Below are 21,718 nucleotides of genomic sequence, written 5' to 3'. Positions count from 1 at the left end.
TGAAGCGATCGATGTTTTGAGGTTAGGTCGAAGCTTTCTGACATCGATTAGAAATTAATCGATAGTTTCTATCAGTCGATATCCATCCCAAGCCACACCCTAATTGTCTCGTATTCAATCGTTCTAACCTAAAACAATATCTTCGTCAACAAAGACCTTAAAGAGATATAGACCCACAATGCCTATGCCTTCCCAATGATAGCTCTTACTTGAAATTGAAGGCCGCCATTGGGGTATTTTAGCACGAGATATTATATATAATTTATTTTTAATACTATAGATCAAAAAGGCATTGGTGGCATTGGTATGTAATAATCTCATGGTTGCCCCCTCAATGGCGGATTTCAATTCCAAGTAAGACACTAGCGCTGCATGTGAGTCTATGCATCTTTAAGGTCTTTGTTCGTCACCTTTAAAAACTGACTTTCACGATTTAAAACAGTGTTTAAGAGGAAAAGATTATACCGTACTCATCTAATCCTTATCGGTCCTCAAGGTTCTGATGATCACACAAAGTAGCACTCTAGATTAAATATATATCACCATAATTTCAATCTTTTCACTGACTTATGTATGTCAGTGTAAGACTTAAACCACTCATTTCCTTCACCGCAAACCACGGCTGCCAACCTCAATCGAATAACGTCAACAATCAAATAACAGCTTTATAATATGGAAGGCTTATCTCTAATATTATAGAATGAAGAACTGGCTTATACACGTACGGGATAGGTGAATTATGTTTGACGCATCATCACGTCTCAACTACTCAACTGATAAACTTGCAATTTTGCATATAAATAGATTCTTCATTCACCAAGGATGGCTATAGGCCTATTATCAATACTTCAAGATTTCATTACATACATTTTTCAGTTAGTCAAGTTTTCAACTGGTCCCTTGCGAAGCACGGGCTACCTGCTAGTATTGAATAAGCTCGATAATTTCTAGATCATATATATTTTTTAGACAAAAATTAAATTTGTACTTTCAAGCATATCCTATTTTTGCGGTCATGTTATTCATTATCGAAATTCGGTAATAGAATATAGGAATGGGTCCCTCTAAAAACGTTGCAACTGAAAAATTTCACAATGTGAAACCGCAGTGTAAAGACGTTGGTGGAATGGTTCCCAGCTTAGTGGTGGCATCTGTGGTTGATGGTACGAACTATTTTATTAATATTATAATAGTGCGAACTATCAAACACAGATGTCACTGCGAGGTGGAGAATCATTCTATCAGCGTTTTTACTTTCCTTGCCCTATTACCATAAGCACGGAATAAGCATAGTGTTTCTTTCCTCTGTGCCATAAGTAAGGAAAGTATTGCTTTCTGAAAAAAATAAGGTACCCCAATTTCAAAATTGCAATACGTTTCAAGGTCCCCTAAGTCCAGAAAAGTGGTTTTTGGGTATTGGTCTGTATGTGTGTGTGTGTGTGTGTATGAGTGTATGTCCGACTGTGTACACGATATCTCATCTCCCAATTAAGGGAATGACTTAAAATTTGGAACTTAAGGTCCTTCTCCTATAAGGATCCGACACGAACAATTTCGAACAAATGCAATTCAAGATGGCGGCTAAAATGGTGAAAATATTGTCAAAAACAGGGCTTTTCGCGATTTTTTCGAAAAACGGCTTCAACGATTTTGATCAAATTTATACCTAAAATATTTATTGATAAGCTCTATCATCTGCCACAAGTCCCATATCTGTAAAAATTTCAGGAGCTCCGCCCCATCAATGCAAAGTGTGATTTTGAATTCCTAATTATCAGATTTCAGATACAATTTGAACAAAAAATTTCAAGTGGAAAAGATTGAGCATAAAAATCTCTACAATTAATGTTCAGTGACATTTTCACCTAAAATTGGAAATATGCTCGAAATTCAAGAAAATGTGTTTATTCAATAATGCAAACTGTTGGCAAAATTTTTTTCTATTGAATCATTCACTATGAAAAGATAACAGACTTCGTGTGTCTACAGGGGTGCCCACAAGGGGGGGGCATGGCGCAATTTGCGCCATCAACATTTTTGGGGGGGCATGATTTTTTTTTTAGATTTTATGTCAACATTTTTAACCATGTCGATAACCAGAGAAATGAGAATTATACTCAACAGTTAAAAGTACTGAATAATCATTTTACCATATCATGAAGATTGAAGATCAAAATATAGCTAAATATTTATTATTATTCTGTTCAAACTTACTCCAGGATCTCCATGTAAATCCTTAAGAGAAATATTCTATCTGTTTAGGGTTGTAAGGTTGGCAGTGGCTCGACTGGCAACCCTGTCTGCCGTTTGCAGTCTGTCACAGTTTCAGCCATTAGTGAATATGTGGTGAATGTGAATCGTGAGTTTTGAGTTTGAGTTATTAAGTAGTCTACCTTTTGAAATAGAACAAAACGGTCTCTAACCAGTGTAAATATGTCCAGAGGGGTGTGAAAAGTCTTGAACAAAGTGAGATTAGTAAAACCAATTTTTTTAAAATAAGTGGCCGCCGTTTAATTTTTGTGATTGAAATAACATACTACATATCTGTGGGTAGATCACATAAGTCACATTTTTGACCAAATTGTCTTATCCATATGGTTGTGTTCAGAAAAATGAGATCTAAACTAGATAGAAAATTAGATGATATTACTAGATATGTTGTATCTCTGTAAATAGCAGAAAATATAGACCTTGCCTAAGCCTGATAAAACATTTTCTTCCAATCCCTAAGATGACAAATATTAATAAGTACACATAAAAATATCAACACTCTACTACCGGTTTATATAATAATCCAATTATCAAAAGATGGCAAAAGTTGATAAGTGTTTGTAATGTTAGGCTATTATAAAATCTGAAAATAAATAACCCTTGATATTTCATATTCGAATAGTCAAAGATCAGCTGATTATATTACTGTAGTGTAAAATGGGTACCTAAGAAAAGATTATAAGTTAAAGCTGATTTTTGCAGCTATGCCAAACTTTCAAATTGCTCTCCTGAAAATTACTAATCTTGACTTATCAGCTGTGTGTCATCTACCCATAGATATATCCCAACCTAAAATTTGATTACAGCTTACAGGTATTTCAGCACTGAACCTAGACTTTAGCTGTTGTGGATTTGTGTTCCTATTTTTATAAATAAAACTAAACATGCCAAAGAGAGCAAAAACTTTGTACAAATTTAAATGCCTGGAAGTGATGTGCAACACAATCCATCGCAAAGACAAATGGTTGGATCACTGTAATAAAAAGCATAGTTACAAGTTGAAGAACAATTTGAAAATTAATTATAAAGTAGTTGAAATGAAAGTCAACAATGGCCCATGGCAAAAATACATTCCAGGGCCAAGCTCAAGCCAATCTACTTCCCTGGATGTCATCCCTCATACTTCAATGAGTAGACCTACCCAAGACCAAGATGAAGATGTTTTTGAGTCAACATCAGGAAGTTTCCAAGATAGATCTACCAGCGAGATCGAGACTGATGCTATTACTTTACCACTACTAGAAGTCACAGACTCTGGACTAGAAACACAGAGGTAGGCCTAACTTTGTAATAAGTAATGTAAACCTAAGGGGCAAAAACGGTTTTTACTTAAATTTTTAAAACTTAAAAATTCAAGTTTTCTTAAAATTTAAAACGGTTTTTTGTTATAAAATTAAATTGCAAGTAGGCTTACCCAAGCTGTATTCCTTAAAACCTAATTGTTTTGCCAGTGTACATGAAACAATACTTGCTATTGAGTTCATAACCCTGATTTGCATGTCTTTTAGTCTTTTATTTGACCTAGTCTATAAAATATGTTTAGGACTTGACTAGAAAATCAAGTTATTGAATAGAGATATCCTAATGTAGTTAAATAATAATTTCTCCCACCTTAACGATGTTATATTTTGCTAAGTGTAACTCAATATGAAGCATAAAAATATTATTGATATATTTTGAATGCAGGATTTTTAGTAGTTTCAGTAGTACCCCACGCCCTTCCCTGCCGTCTGGGCAATAATCCCCCAAACCATGTCACTAATGGACCCTATTTTTATTGGAATCATACTCATATAAAATATCTATCACTTACTTTTAACTGAGTTTTAATTCCTCTAAAATTATGTACAGCATTGGGGCTGTGTTATTTATTTTGAAATGGATCTTTTAGTCGGTATAGCACTACAAGTATTTTTACAATATTGTGTTCACTGTTCAGCATGAGTAGGGTTAATTTTCTTCAGGCATGTGTTGGAAGTTATAGGCCTATCATTTTTTTAGAATTTTAAAACCTCTTATTTCAGGGCTTAATAAATTCTCACAGACTATAAAAAAATTGTCGTATATATTTGTAGGTCAGACCAAGAACTGGAAGAACAGGAGGAACCTGTCAATTTTGGAACAAGTGATGTAGATGAACCAGACTTGGATATTTTACCTAATGAAGATCACAGTGATCCAGCTTCATATGCCAACCTCAAGCTCTCTCCTGAAGACATAAACGTGGCTCTAAATTTGGAAAATCAAGACTTATCATCAATAGAATTTCCTTCAACAAGTGGAAGAAAATTTAATCCTCTGTGGAAAAATTGTATATTACCCAATAACAGTGTGAAACCTAGGAAGTGGCTAGTGTACAGTAAAAAAAAGACGCTGTATTTTGTTTGCCTTGCACACTATTTGCACTTCCAACGGAACGGTCTGTATGGGGAACAGCAGGCTACAGAGGATGGACAGAGCATAGAGGAGAAAGAGATTTTGTACTCCACGAGACTTCCAAAAATCATATATCTGCAGAGGTTGCCAGAATCCAATGGATCTCGAAAAAGAGACTAGATTCGAGCCTTGCTCAACAATCTAACAGAGCAGTTGACCAAAACCGAGAAGTCCTGTCAGTTGTCATTGATTGTTGTCGTTACTTGAGTGAGGAAATGATTGCGTTTCGCAAAAATGATGTTTTAGAAGGAAAGCTGTTGGGGTTATTTAGACTTATAGGAAAATATAGTCCAGACGCGAGAGTTTACCTTGAAAAAATTGATAGAGCAAGGACTGAGAATGTAAGACTTTCATCAGGAGTTACAGGAATATTTCTGATCTTATCAATACAATGAGTGATGTGGTAGTTAAAAGAATTGTAACAAGTGTGAAATCAACCAATATTTATTCAATTATATTAGACTCTACCCAGGATGTGAGTAAAAAAGAATGTACCACTATCATACTTCGCTACATTGAGCACATGGATGATACACAACAAACTACAATATCAAATGTGAAACCAGAAGAGCGCTTGGTCAAGGTTTTTACAAGTGGGGATACATCCGGGAAATGTTGTTTAGAGAGCTAAAGAAATGCTTAACAGCCCTAAACCTTGATCTAAAAGGTATAGTGGGCCAGAGTATGGACGGTGCAGGGAACATGAGAGGGCAGTTCAAAGGTCTCAAATCACTAGTCACAGAGGAAAACCCTAAAGCTTTTTATGTATGGTGCTGCTCTCACAGGTTTGCCCTTGTTGTAGAGCAGTCCCTTGATATATGCCGTCAAATGAGGAATTTGTTTTCATTCTTGGAAGACTTGTATGTTTTCATGTCAGGCCACAGGAGACACCACCTTTTGCTCGAAAATTTAGAAAAGGGGGAAAAAAGAAGCAAGAGACGCTTAAAAAGAGTACAGACTACTCGTTGGTCAAGTAAAAATGATGCCCTTCAAACCATTGTAAGTTGTTTTGAAACAATAAGAGAAACATTGAAAGATTTGTCAACTGACAAGAATTCTGACAATAACACAAAAGCAAAAGCAATGGGACTCCTAAAGCAAATGACAGATTTTGAAAATATAAGCACTATATACATAGCATCTTCTTTGTTCAAAATATTGTCTCCCATAGCAATTTGTTTTCAGTCACCTACCATTGACTACAGTACAGTCCCAAAAGTTATTAAAGAAACACAGGAAAAACTGGCATCCATGCGCCAAGATTCGGCATGGGAAAAGATTGAAAGTGGCATTACTTCCTTTGCTGAAGAACACAACATTCCTTTACCCACCAGACAAAGAATCAGAAAAAGGAAAAGATTCATGGACGAGTTGGCAATTGATGAATGCATAGAAGACCCTATAAAGAAAGTAAAGGTTGATATTTATTTCCACGTTCTAGACTCTCTCTACACCCAGCTAACTGACAGATTTCCAGAAAGTTCTCTGGCTATGGTGACGCAGATGGGATATTTTTCTCATGATGGAATTTTGAAGATGGTAGATGATAAGAAGAAAGGCCTTAAATTCAATCCATCTTCAATCGAGAATCTTAGTGAATACTACAATCTAGATAAGGAGTTAATTGTAGACGAACTAGACATCTTCATTGATGTTTACAAAGCTACTTACTTGGACATAGATATTTCTGATGTAATGTCTGAGAAGAAGAACTCAGAGAGAACCAGTACTGCTAATCCCGAGGATAGTTTAAGCTCTGACCATGATGGAGATGAAGAACAGGAGAACGTTACAGTGACTGACAAGTTCAAGAAAAAGAAAAATGTTGATGACTGGATGAAAAGAGGATTTATTAGACCATACAGGTGCCTATTGAATCTATCAGGATTCCCTCATCTCAGTATACTTTATAGGATACTCTTGTCTCTGCCAGTCACAAGTTGTTCTGCTGAGAGAACTATGAGTCGGTTGAAGATAGTTAAAAATCGTCTTAGAAGCACCATGGGGGATAGTTTGCTTTCAAGCTTGCTCATTCTTTCTTGCGAGAAAGATATTCTAAAACAGATCTCAAATGAAGAAATCATTAACAAGTTCGCACTTTCAAGTGTGAAAAGAAAAAAACTTCTTTTGTCAAAGATTTAAGAAAATTTATACCTTTCTGTAGCTAATTTCAATCTTTTGAGTTCACACCCTATTTACCACACAGTAATCGAGTAATTATTGTTTGTAATGTTTCATTACTTTTTCTCTTTGTATAAGTTGTTATTGGTATTAATAGAGATAGAATTTACAAAATGTAGCCTACTTGTTCAGATGATATCTTTATTCAAAAAACCAAACCATTTAATGATACATCCTGTTAGATTTTTGTTATTTACTCATGTAATGTAAAAGTCAATACAACGTACAACACAACATCAGTAACAACCTGTCCCAATTTATAATAATTTGGAATAACTAAACTTGCTGACATTGACATTATATATTAATTTTTAGCTATTATTATTCTATTCACTTCTGAATACTCTGGTTATTGTTAAACATGATGCCTCCACCATAATAGAAACAAAATATTGAATTAATACATTATTTATTAAACTTTTCAATACATGCTGTTCCATGAAATAAAATTTACAATACTTTGGATTTAAATATTTTGTACTATTTGCATTGTAATGTATGATCAGCTGTAAATTGTATTTCATTGTTTTCATGACGGCAACATACTAGTCACTATATTTGCTATTGGAACTACCGAACTACAGTATAATTACTTATAAATAAAAGTGTTTAAAATGAAATATACATTGAAGTGCTATTATTTTATTGCCTTAACCTTTGATAACCTTAACCTTCTGTTCTTCAATTCTTTTTTGTTTTGGCTGGAATCTATCTTTTTATGAACGTTCCAAAATTGTATGAATGTTTACCAAAGTTGCTATGCAATATTCTTTTGCAATAAAGAATTATAAATGATATTATTATACAACCTTTTATAAGTAGCCTTAACATTTAAAAGGCAGAGCCTCCCTTACTGGCCATTTAATATCCTATTAAAATATTCCTGATGTAATGTAGTGCTTTGATAAACATATTATACTGGTATATGAATATTAAAAACTATAATAATTGTTTACTATTTTTTAGTCCTCCCATACAAATAACAGGTGCGCTGCTACTGTAAAAAATCATTACAAAAAGATACTTCATTTCTATTCTAAAAAAGATAAGAAGGAGTGGTATATATTTTTACAATAATAAAAACAGAAAGAATTCCTGACAAGACCAAAGGTAAATAATGTCCATTGCAGTTTGGAAGATTAGAATGTATGATGTGAATTTTATTGTCATACACTGACTAATATTAAAAACTAAAAGGTTGGGTTTCAGGGTATGGTTTTAGGGTATTTTGGGGGGGGGGCAAAACACTCGAATTGGGGGGGGGGGCTTGCGCCATTGCCCTTGGGGGGGCTGGGCACCCCTGTGTGTCTACAGTGTTATTGTCCTGTCACCAGCTGGCAGATCCTTGAATAGTAGACTTGAGATGCGCGTGTACACTAGCGTGATCAATTTTCATAACGGCAAGGAAAGTTGTGTGAGTGCGCCACACCAGATTTTTACACTGGAGCATCACGTTGTGAAATTTTGTCAGTTGCAACGTTTTTAGAGGGACACATTCTTTAAGCTATAGGCCAAACGAACAACAGTCGTTCCCGATCTTATTTATATGATTCGTAATAATTTTTTCCACAAATGAATAGATTAAAGGAAAGAATAAATAACTAGATAAATAAATAAATAATGATCCATCCAACAACATATCAATATTTATCTCGAAATTATTCAGAATCTCCTGGAATTTTCTCACCGTATTCGATCTTGCATCCCATATCTTGCCCGCTATACCTATAGTCAGGTCCATGTTATAATGGCAGTGTTTCATTAGCAATGGTATTGCTATCCTTGTCTAACATTCAACAAAGCGGATAGTGCTATCTTCTTCTCGCTTTGCTCTGTTGCCAGATCATCTTCCAATAATGTGGAAAATTGATAATTAATTAACAAATTATTCCATCTCAATCATGAAAATTCATTATTGCCCGAGAGAAGTGAGGTCTAAGATTCATGTCGACGGTTTGGCATTTCTCTCAATGTTTAAATGTCCATATGTTTTTATGTTGCGTATTTACGGCGAAACGCGGTAATAGATTTTCTTTAAATTTGACAGGTATGTACCTTTTTAAATTGCGCGTCGACGTATATACAAGGTTTTTTGAAATTTTGCATTTCAAGGATAATATAAAAGGAAAAAGGAGCCTCCTTCATTCGCCAATATTACCGTAAAAATCAGACTATAGAATTATTCATCATAGATCAGCTGTCTAGTGGACTATAATACTACCCGTTCAAAAACATCGAACATCTTGAAAATTTATCTTTCCATCAACGTTAGTAGACAGTTGTTGACTACTAGTAGTTCTGTGAACAGTTGACCTCGCGCTCAGTGAGTTACATTGACCTGTTGTTATGATTTCTCAAGAATTAATAAATAATTTATCAATTCAAAATGTCTAGAAAAAATCCTTAATAAACATAGAGTTTTCTGTCCTATATCGTACCGTGACGTGTCGTCCCGGAATGTGAGTGTGAGCGCTGTTATCAAGTCTGGCTGCAACTGTCTACAACGTTGATAAATTGAGATACAATTGGATTGAATTGGAAAGATACAATTTTCAAGATGTTCGATGTTTTTGAACGGGTAGTATTATAGTCAACTGTCTTCTAACGTTAATGGAAAGATACATTTCCAAGATGTTCGATGTTTTTGAACGGGTAGTATTATAGTCCACTAGACAGCTGATCTATGATGAATTCTATAGTCTGATTTTTACGGTAATATTGGCGAATGAAGGAGGCTCCTTTTTCCTTTTATATTATCCTTGAAATGCAAAATTTCAAAAACCTTGTATATACGTCGACGCGCAATTTAAAAAGGTACATACCTGTCAAATTTAAAGAAAATCTATTACCGCGTTTCGCCGTAAATACGCAACATAAAAACATATGAACATTTAAACATTGAGAGAAATGCCAAACCGTCGACATGAATCTTAGACCTCACTTCGCTCGGTCAATAATACTACCCGTTCAAAAACATCGAACATCTTGAGAATTGTATCTTTCCATCAACGTAGTAGACAGTTGCAGCCAGACCTGATAACAGCGCTCACACTCACATTCCAGGACGACACGTCACGTTACGATAGGACAGAAAGCTCTATATTTATTTAGAATTTTTTCTAGGCATTTTAAATTGATAAATTATTTATTAATTTTTGAGAAAACATAACAACAGGTCAATATAGCATACTGAGCGCGAGGTCTACTGTTCACAGAACTACTAGTAAAACTATTGAAAAATATAATTTTCATGCTTGATAAAATATAATTGGGTATTCCAAACGAGGATAAACAGTTAATCACATCAATATATCTGTATCAGCAGCCGTTCATTGAAGGCATTGACAAGACAGAGGATCGGCAACGTTGTTCTCCTATATTTCTCTACTGCCTTTATAACGTGAACCTCACTATATCCAACAACATGTAAATATTTTTCTCGAAATAATTCAGAATCTCCTGAAATTACCTCAACGTATTCGCTCTTGCATTGCATATCATCATGCCCCACTTAACCTATGCCATTTTCTCTCTCTGTTCTCCTCATTGATTCTTCCCTATTCTCCTTGTTTGTGACTGGTATAGGAGATGGAATATTATTTACTCTGTGAAGAAGTGGGTACTTAACTTAACGTGGCTGCGCCTTGTCTATCAAAGGCAATCGACAATCTAGGGCGTGGCGTACGGCGGAAAGTGCTATTACGTTGAAAAGAAACCACTCAATTTTGCCGGGACATTCTTTTCGTACATAGCTTTGAAGCTTCCACTTTTTCTTCTTCATTTCTTCCTCCTCCTCCTCCTTCTCCTCCTCCTACTCCTCCTCAATCACCACTCCTTTTTATGTCTACCTAGCTTTCTTATTTCTCATCTGTTTTTACATCTTGTACTATCTATTCCTCCTCTCCATCATTTTCTCATTTTTCTTCTTCTTCACCTTCTTCTTCGTCTTCTTCTCCTTCTCCTTCTTTCTCTTCTCCATCACCTCCTCCTACTCCTTCACCTTCTACTTCCCCTTCTCCTTCTCCTTTTCATCTCTATCTACCTGTCTTATTTCTCATATGTTTGCACATCTTATACATCTTGTACTTTCTCTTCCATTTCTCCATCTTCTTCTTCCTCTTCTTCTTCGTTAACTCATCCTCCCCTACTTCCTCCCCCGTAATCCACATTCTCCACTTTCTTCTCCTCATCTTCCTCCTCCTTCTCCTCATCCTCCTTCTCTCCACCATATTCATATTCTCATTCTCCATATACTCATGTTCTAATAATTGATCTTATCCCCTCACCATTGCTGTCATAATATTTATCTATTTTCTCCACCTCCTACCTTCTTATTTCCCTGTGTTGCTCTTCTACTTCTTCTTCTTTTCCTGCTTCTCCTTCTCCTTCTCCTCCGTCTCCTCCTTCTCCCCCTCCTCCTACTCCTTCTCCTCCTCATCAACATTCTCCACCACCTCATCCTCCTCCTCCTCCTCCTCCTCCTCCTCCTCCTCCTCCTACTGTCTTCTTTCTCTTTTTCTACTTCATCTCTTCATGCTGTCTTCTTCAACTTCTCCTCCTCCTCCTCCACCACCGATATTCATATTTTTTCTCTTTCCCTCACCTTCTGCCCTCTTTTTCCTCTACCGATCATTCCTTCTCCCTCTACTCCATCTTGTTTTCCTCTTCTTCCGCTGTCTTTCATATTTCTTCATTTTTTCTACCTCCTGCCTTCTTCACCTGTCTTCTTCTTCTTCTTCTTCTTCTTCTTCTTCTACTTCTTCTTCTTCTTCTTCTTCTTCTTCTTCTTCTTCTTCTTCTTCTTCTTCTTCTAAACCTGTTATAGAATGAATTGTATACACTAATCTACTTTGATCCTGATCTACTTTCAGCCCACTTCATTTTATTAATCAATAATTCGATCTTAGCCACCTATAAAATTATTTTACTTTATCAATTTTCTGTTTTTTTTCTTGAATATTCATATTAATTAAAACTTTAACAATATTTCCATTCATAGATAAATCCTTAGTTTAATTAATGAAATTAACGTTTTGGAAGAGAGTTAGTGGGGAGGATATTTTTAATATTCTCTCCGAAGAATGGACATTGATATGTCCAAAGCTCCGCCAATTTATGTAGATGCATAACAATATAATTATCTACAGTTATCATCAATATTATCATCAAAATTTTTATAGTTTTTGCTTTTTAAATGTGATTTTGTGTTTGAAAATAGTTTTCTCGATTTTAAAATTTATAAAATAGGAACTCAGGAAGTGAAAGTGCAAATTTTTAGTGAGAAAAATGAAGGATCCAAGACATAACCTATAAACTGAGTGTTGATAGGAAATGACATTGGGTAATACGGCAAGGCAGAACATCCGAAAGGATCTCTCTGCCGATAAAAGCCATAAGAGTAGATAAATAAATAAGTCTATATTATGTAAATTCATCTATAATTTTTCTGTATTGTAAGCTATTGTATATAAGTGTATAAGCCAGTATATATTGTAATCTACATAAATAAAGTACTCAATCAATCTCTTTGGAGAGATTTGATAGAGAGTTAGTGGGAAGTATATTTTGAATATTCTTTCCGAAGAATGGACATTGATATGTCCAAATCCCCACCAATTCATGTAGATGCATAACAATATTATCTTTAATTATTACAAATTGCTTTTATCGTATCCTATACAGTTCAATGATTATTTTCTTAGTCTTAGTCTTCTAACTAAGTGGTTTTTGGGTATTGGTCTGTATGTGTATGTGTGTGTGTGTGTGTGTGTGTGTGTGTGTGTGTGTGTGTGTGTGTGTGTGTGTGTGTGTGTGTGTGTGTGTGTGTGTGTGTGTGTGTGTGTGTGTGTGTGTGTGTGTGTGTGTGTGTGTGTGTGTGTGTGTGTGTGTGTGTGTGTGTGTGTGTGTATGAGTGTATGTGCGTTTGTGTACACGATATCTCATCTCCCAGTAAACGGAATGACTTGAAATTTGGAACGTAAGGTCCTTACACTATAAGGATCCGACACGAACAATTTCGAAAATATGCAATTCAAGATGGTGCCTAAAATGGCGAAAATGTTCTCAAAAACAGGGTTCTTCGCGATTTTCTCGAAAACGGCTCCAACGATTTTGATTAAACTTTTACCTGGAATAGTCATTGATAAGCTCTATCAACTGCAACAAGTCGTATATCTGTAAAAATTTCAGGAGCTTTGCCCCATCAATGCAAAGTCTGATTTTAGATTCTTAATTATCAGCCTCTATATACAATTTAAACGAAAAATATCAAGTGGAAAAGATTGAACATAAAAATCTCTGCAATTAATGTCCAGTAATATTTCCACCTAAAATTGAAAATAAGCTTGAAATCCGAGAAAATGTGATTATTAAATTGCAAACTATTGGCAACTGTTGGTTCTATTAAATCATTCACTACGAAGAGATAGCAGATCTCGTGTGTTTCCAGCGTTATTGACCTATCACCAGCTGTCTCATATCTTTGAATAGTAGACTTGAGATGCGCGAGTACACTAGCGTCAGGTGATCAATTTTCATAACGGCAAGGAAAGTTGTGTGAGTGCGCCACACCAGATTTTTCTACTTCTTCTCCTATCTTCTCCTACTCTTTTTTTCTACTTTCTTCCACTTCTTTTTCTCCGTCTTCTTCTTCCTCCTCCTCCTCTCACCTTTGTGGTAGTGGAATGGGAGAATTCCCCCATTCACATCCAATAAGATAGACTTCTCAAAGCCTTTATTGCATTTCAGCAGCGTAACGCACGCAGATGGAAGAAAAACAATAACCTTGAGTTGTGTCGAGATGCACTCGAGACACAAAGTCTCACTCAATCTCTGTGGATTTTCTCAAGATAACAACATTTACCATGAAATGGCAACTTATGAAAACATTTCTCTCCGGATAGCTTACTCATTTCTTTCGAATGGATACCGTTGGTAAAACTCAAGTAATCTGCACAGTTCATCAATTTTGATAGAAATCCATTATTATTAAACGAAAATCCCAATTAAGGCTGTGCAAATGCTAAAAATAAAATTTCCACTGGTGATATTTTTCAAAGTTTTTCGATTTGTATACTCTCAAGCAATCAAAATCAAAATGTTTTCTCAAGAAAACATTTTTTCGCCACACTGCACAGAAAGCAGCTGTTTTCCAGTCCCTACGTAGATCTGAAAGACATTGTTTGCAGACGACTCTCGTCTGACGTCAAAACAGGTTTCTTTCCGGCTAAGGCCGGAAAGAGTACCATTTCAGGCCGCTAAATTTAAAGTGTGCTAACACAGCTGATCAAAAGACTTTTCATTATTTGTGTTTACTATTCAATAATTAAAACATTTATAATAATATCATCTTATTGTCATTTGAAAGAATAGAAAAGTGTAAACTCAACCTCCCACATAATTCAACATAATCTTTTAGGTTATTTAGACAAATCATAATAAACAATAAAAATACTTGGACAATTTCCTGATATTCAGATTTCCTCAGATTTGCAAGAGCTATGAACTCCCACTTCTGCTTTTGGAAGTGCTTAATAAACAATTATTCTCATATATAATTTTTTTTTCTGTGTGGCGAAAAATAGCGTTTGCAAAAATTTTTTTCCGGCTCTCAATCTTCTCTAGTCCTCGGCCTATAGCCTCGGACTTGAAAACGGATTTCGAGCCAGAAAAGTCTCATTTTTGGCCCCAGGTGCGAAATATACTATTTAATGCTATTGTACTCCAGAGCAAAGCTCGGTCTCCGATATTACTATCAATAGAGAGTTTTAAAATCATAGCGTGACTTCTCACCTTGATAGTTTTGCGGAGCTATTTCAGTGGAGGTGGAAGTGGTGACACGTGGTCTCTTAGCCTTTGCGGTGGTGACCTTGACGGTGGCAGTGGTTGTCTCAGTGGTGGTGCTGGTAGTTGGAGGTGGCTTAGTGGTCGTAGGAGTCATATCTGGAATTAGGGAGAAGATCAATTAATCAATCAATAATATTTTATCCAATTCAACACAATATACAAAAAAGAAATCAGAATACAAAACATCACTATCAAAATGAATCTATAAAAATAAAAATCTGGTGTTGCGCACTCGCACAACTTTCCTTGCCGTTATGAAAAATATCGGGAAAACCGAACTTCGCTCGTTATTTTATTTATTGATAAACAGAGCACAATTCTTCAAAATGATTGGGGAAGGACAAACAGCCCAAAACTGTTTCTTCCCCGAATTTTGATTTATACACTATAAATGGTCCCAAAAGTAGGTTATGTTTCATCATAGAGTAACGATAGCATAGTAGATATCCCATGGGCGTTTATGTCGCAAATTTTGCTGTTATCCCAGGCCGATAGTTCACATAGTTCTTTCCTATGCAGCTGTGTGACGCTGGTAGTCTCTCAAATTGTGCCGTTCATACACTATCACCCCAACAAAACAGTAAAAATTGACAATAATCGACAGTAATCGGCTTGAGATAACAGTAAAAGTTGCGACATAAATTCCCTATACCATGGGATATCTACTTACGCTATTGTTTCTCTATGGTTTCATACACTTGAATTCAAGTCCAATTTTCAGTAAAAATATTTAAAAACAGAAAAGTTCTTATTTAGATTGTTCACAAACCAAATTGAATAACAGAATAACACTCACTTAAAACTGTAAAATAATTATTAACTTTGAATATTATGATATATTCTAATTTAGTGTGATAAACCATGTCATGTCAACAAATCAGATTATTTTGATAGTCTATTAAAATTTCTAGATATTTCTCGCGAGATACGGTAAGCTGTTTGGATGATTACACAGTTGATCTCCCACACAGGCACACGCATCTTCTGTTATCGACAGACGATGAAATCTGTTCTTCAAGGATGAATTATCCTTTTAATGTCCTTCAGCGAGTTTTTCCAGGGATGAGACCTAGTGCAATCGAATCTTTATATTATAAACCTACTATGTTCTGAATTTCGTGAGAATCGTTAGAGCAGTTTTCGAGATCCGGTGAAATACAAACATATTAACATCTAAACATTCAAACATCTAAACATATAAACAGAAATTGCTCGTTTAATAGTATAGGATTTATCACCTGACGCTATTGTTTACGCGCATCTCAAGTCTACTATTTAAGAATCTGAGCCAGCTGTTGAGAGTTTTAATAACGCTGGAGCCACACGAAATCTGCTATCTTTCCATAGTGAATGATTTGATAGAATCAACAGTTGCCAAAAGTTTGCAGTTGAATAATAACATTTTCTCGGATTTCGAGCTATTTTCAATTTTAGGTAAAAATGTTACTGATAATTAATTGTAGAGATTTTCATGCTCAATCTTTTACACTTCAAAATTTTTTGTTCAAATTGTATCTGAAGCCCGATAATTGGGAATCTAAATCAAAACTTACGTAGATGAGGTGAAGCTCCTGAAATTGTTATAGATATGAGACTCGTGGCAGTTGATAGAGCTGGATAGATCAAAATCGTTGGAGCCGTTTTCGAGAAAATCGCGAAAAACCCTGTTTTTGACAACATTTTCTCCTTTTCAGCCGCCAACTTGAATTGCATTTGATTGGAATTGTTCGTGTCGGATCCTTATAGTGTAAGGACCTCAAGTTCCAAATTTCAAGTAATTCCGTTAATTGTGAGATGAGAGATATCGTGTACATAGACGCACATAGATACAGCAGACCAATACCCAAAAAACACTTTTTTGTACTCAGGGGACCTTGAACAGTATAGAAATTCAGAAATTGGGGTTCCTTAACTTTTTTCGGAAAGCAATACTCTCTTTACCTATGGTAATAGGGCAAGGAAAGTGATACTAATGAACTATTAGTGGGTATTAATAGTGGGTAAGGAACTAGAAAGCAGGGGATAAAGAAACATACAGATAGCACTTCAAAGTTAGATCACTTTTCACTATCTATTATTATAAAGAAATTCAATATAGCTTATATTGCTCTAGTTAATTATAGTTTATTCAGTTTCATGCATAGGCTATCCTTAAACAAAGCTCCAGCAGCTTCTTCTGAAAAGTATCTCCGAAAATTTCACAGTTATTATGAACGGGCATGGTTTTTACCATTGACAGGAGGAACACATCCCTCTAATATTTGAAAAAAATGTTAAACTCCCACCCCAAAAAAAAACAATGTAAGTTTGAATCAAGTAGGCCTTTAAAGTTATTGGAATATTGCTTTATTGGAACCAAAATTTAAGCATTCTAGCTTGTTATCAGAACAATAATGAGTAAGCCTTCTACAAAATCACTATTTTTTAAACAATTGAATGACAAATAAAACTCTACTCCATTCCATTTTCCATTTGATATTTAATCAAAAACCAATAGGCCTATGAAATATTGCTTTCTTGGAACCAAAAATAAGCATTCAAGCTTGTTATCAGAACATCAATGAGTAGGCCTTCTACAAAATCACTATTTTTTAAACAATTGAATGACAAATAAAACTCTACTCTATTCCATTTTCTGTTTGTTATTAAATCAAAAACCAATAGGCCTATGAGATTTTCAAGGGACAATCGAAATATAAGTGGCCTACTGATAACTTGAATGAAATGTTTGTTTTCAAGTGGAAATTGCGTAAAATCGCACCAAATTGAAGGTATATTTTCAACATTTTCCGGGCGTGGACCCCTGGACCCCCCTTTGGTGGGGGGTATTCCATACCCACCGGTATCACCCTCAAAGTTTAAGTGCTTTCTACTCCGATGTTATGATTCCCTCCCGAAATTTTATTCTGTCTGCGCCACTGCAATCAATCAACAATTTTATCCAATTCAACACCATATACATAAAAGGAATCAGAATACAAATCATCACTATCAAAATAAATGTATAATAAAATAAAAAAAAAAACTGGTGTGCTGCCCTAACACAACTTTCCTTGCCATTATGAGAATTTGCATTATACCTGTAGGTACACGATTGATCCTCGTAGGTACACGAGAGATATTGGTAGGTACACGATTGATCCACGAGTGATATTCGTTGTAATCTCTATCACATGATGTACCGTAATAATTTCAAAATTGACCACCTGACGCTAGTGTTCAAGCGCATCTCAAGTCTACACTATTCACTTTGCACTATTCAAAGATCTAAGCCAAGCTTATATTACAGGACACAACTAACAGTTGCCTCTCTCATTGAGTTTGCATTTGAATAGTCACATTTTCTCGAATTTCGAGCTTATTTTCAATTTGAGGTGGAAATGTTACTGGTCGTTAATTGTAGAGATTTCCATGCTCAATCTCTTCCACTTGAAATTTTCAGTTTAAATTGTATATGAAGCCGATAATTGGATATCTAAAATCAAAATACGCATAGATGTAGTGGAGTTCCTGAAATTCTTACAGATATGAGACTTGTGGTAGTTATAGAGCTTATCAATGATTGAGCTTTAGGTATAAATTTGATCAAAATCATTGGAGCCGTTTTTAAGAAAATCGCAAAAAACCTTGTTTTTGACATCATTTTCGCCATTTTGAATTGCACTTGTTCGAAATTGTCCGTGTTGGATTCTTATATTGTTAGGACCTCAAGTTCCAAATTTCAAGCCATTTCTTTAATTGGCAGATGAGATGTCGTGTACACAGACACACATACAGACCAATACCCAAAAACCACTTCTTTGGACTCAGGGGACCTTGAAACGTATAGAAATTTAGAAATTCGGGTACCTTAATTTTTTCCGGAAAGCAATACTTTCCTTACCTATGATAATAGGGCAACGAAAGTAGAAACAGGCTTCATGGCGGGGTATGTTGAAAAGAAAGGAGAGAGGAAAAACACCTAGCCAACTATGGTTTTACATGTGATAGGCAACTGGAATGTGTGGCAATTTTATTACGAAGGTTCATTGGGACTTGAGAAGGGGTGGAATTTATCCACCAATTTTTACTGAAGATCTGGGGTCGTTTTTAGCAGAGAAAGGGTTTGTGTTCCAGCACAAGTTTCAGCAATTCTTTATCAAAATTGTGAGGGCATGACAGTGATGAATGAAGGGTGAAGAGGATCGGAAAAGGGGATAGAAGGGAAAGAAGGCAGGAAAAAAAGAGAAGAAAATATGAGCAGAAATTATAAGCGACTCCACTTTCAACAAAATAATGTATCAAAAATAAATTAAATGGCCTTGCAAACAGCAGAAATCTCGAGCCTCATACGTCGATATGAAAGAAAAAGTTACTGTACAGATTTTTATTAAGTTTAGAATGCTAAGTTCTAGTTAAGTTTAGAATGGAATTAATTTTTGTTTAGTTAGATTCGTATCCCATTATATTAAGCTGGCAATTCCTGTATTTTCATATCTGGTCAACTATATTTATATTTGGTTATTCATGTTCAACAGATCTCGGAAACGGCACTAACGATTTTCACGAAATTTGGAACAACTCGCTGAACGACATTAAAAGGATTATTCATCCTTGGCTGAAACAGCTGAGACTTTCATCGTCTGCGGATAGTGGAAAAGTGAGTGAGTGAGTGAGCGAGTATGTGAAAAATCAAAATATAGCATCTCCGAAATGCATAAGATGAAGTATAATAAGTATAAGATGAAGCTGTGAAATATAAACACGATCATTTTGGAAAATTTATTGTGTTCTGTTTATCTATATATATATATATATAAAAGCGAAATGGCACTCACTCACTGACTGACTGACTGACTCACTCACTCACTCCCTCGCAGAACTAAAAATCTACCAGACCAAAAACGTTCAAATTTGGTTCGCAGTAGGTATGTTCAGTTGGCCCTTTAGAGGCGCACTAAGAAATCTTTTGACAATATTTAAACTCTAAGGGTGGTTTTTAAGGGTTTAAAGTTCGTCTTTTAGCATATATGTTCTTCTTATTCTCTTAATTTATAATTGAAAAATTTCAATACCATATGTTAATATGGAACTATAATCTAGAGAGAGTACCTCTTCGAAACAGTTGTTAATAGGTAACTTAATTAATAATTTTCTCAGGTTGGCTTTAAGTTGAGTTGACTTTGTTAGGTTGGCACCAAGTTGAAGATTGAAATGCATTTATCGCGGAAAAATTGATTGGGTACCGCTACTTTAATCAGAGCTATTCCTGGGAATATTATATTACTAGCCGTCAGTGTAGCCATATCCGTGTAGCCAGACGTTTAGTCTGGACCCCCGACTGGATCGTCCTATAAGCCTGGATAGCTATTTATAAGCCCTATCAACTGACATGAGTCTTATTCCTGGGAAAATTGCAGGAACTCCGTTATATTCTTGAGGAAAATGGCGGATAATTACTAAAAAACCATGTTTTTCACGATTTTCTCTAAAATAACTTGACCGATTTTTTTCAAATTCATACCCTGTATAGTTATTCATCAGTTCTATCAACTGGCATGAGTCTCCATTCTGAGAAACTGATGGGGAGTCCACCCCATCCTTGAGAAATGGACTTAGTAGCCTCCTTCTCGTGCATGAGGTAGGTAGGTAGCGCAGTTCATAAAAAGAACACATAGTCGAGATATTTCAACTGTAGAACAGCTGTTTTGACGACTTTGAAAAAATCCATCGAATTTCACAATTTACACAAGGGAAAAAATACTCTGAAAAAAATTATACATACACATACACAGAAGTCTGATCGTTGTTTCAAATATGAGCAAGGAAAGTTGTGTGAGTGTACCACACCAGATTTTTATGAACTGCTCTACCTACCTACATCATGCACGAGAAGGATGTTACAAAGTCCATTTCTCAAGGATGGGGTGGACCCCCCATTAGTTTCCCAGGAAAAAGACTCATGCCAGTTGATAGAGCTGATAAATAACTATACAGGGTATGAATTTGAAAAAAAAAACGTTAAAGCCGTTTTTGAGAAAATCGTGAAAAACATGATTTTTTAGTAACTCTCAATTTCCTCAAGAATATTACGGAGCTCCAGCAATTTTCCCAGGAATGAGACTCATGTCAGTTGATAGGGCTTATGAATAGCCATCCATGGTATAAATTTGAAGAAAAACGTTATAGCCGTTTTCGAGAAAACCGTGAAAAACATGGTTTTTCAGTCATTATCCGCCATTTTTCTCAACAATATCACGGAGTTCCTGAAATTTTCCCAGAAATGAGACTCATGACAGCTGTTAGGGATTATGGATAGCTTATCCATGGTATGAATTTGAAAAAAAACGTTATAGCCGTTTTCGAGAGAACCGTGAAAAACATGGTTTTTCAGTCATTATCCGCCATTTTTCTCAACAATATTACGGAGTTCCTGAAATTTTCCCAGAAATGAGACTCATGACAGCTGTTAGGGATTATGGATAGCTTATCCATGGTATGAATTTGAAAAAAAATGTTATAGCCGTTTTCGAGAGAACCGTGAAAAACATGGTTTTTCAGTCATTATCCGCCATTTTTCTCAACAATATTACGGAGCTCATGAAATTTTCTCATAAATGAGACTCATGCCAGTTGATAGGGCTCATAAATAGCTATCCATGGTATAAGTTTGAAGAAAATCGTTGAAGCCGCTTTCGAGAAAAACATGGTTTTTCAGTCATTATCCTCCATTTTTCTCAAGAATATCACGGAGCTCCTGAAATTTTCCCTGGAATGAGACTTATGCCAGTTGATAGGGCTTATAGATAGCTATCCATGGTATGAATTTGAAGAAAATCGTTAAAGCCATTTTCGAGAAAAACGTGGAAAACATGTTTTTTTAGTAATTATCCGCCAATTTTCCGCCATCTTGAATTGAATTTCATTGAATTTCTTATTGTCGGGTCCTCATGGTATAAGGAACTTAAGTTTAAAATTTCAAGTCAATCGGTTAATTAGGAATGGA

At 35.4% G+C, this 21,718-nt stretch overlaps 1 protein-coding gene across 1 annotated transcript in view; it reads right to left on the bottom strand.

The window, feature by feature from the left end:
- The window catches only part of LOC120353064 (protein amalgam-like), a gene marked incomplete in the record, with an annotated part of 512,682 nt that overhangs the window by 29,098 nt on the left and 461,866 nt on the right, over positions 1-21,718 (bottom strand). Inside the window, 1 exon segment of the mRNA XM_039435585.1 lies at positions 14,680-14,829. Coding sequence (XP_039291519.1) covers positions 14,680-14,829 — 150 coding nt within the window.

This window comes from Nilaparvata lugens, chromosome 9 (assembly GCF_014356525.2).
Source record: "Nilaparvata lugens isolate BPH chromosome 9, ASM1435652v1, whole genome shotgun sequence".
NCBI lineage: Eukaryota > Metazoa > Arthropoda > Insecta > Hemiptera > Delphacidae > Nilaparvata > Nilaparvata lugens.
This window is presented reverse-complemented; position numbering and strand designations above follow the sequence as displayed.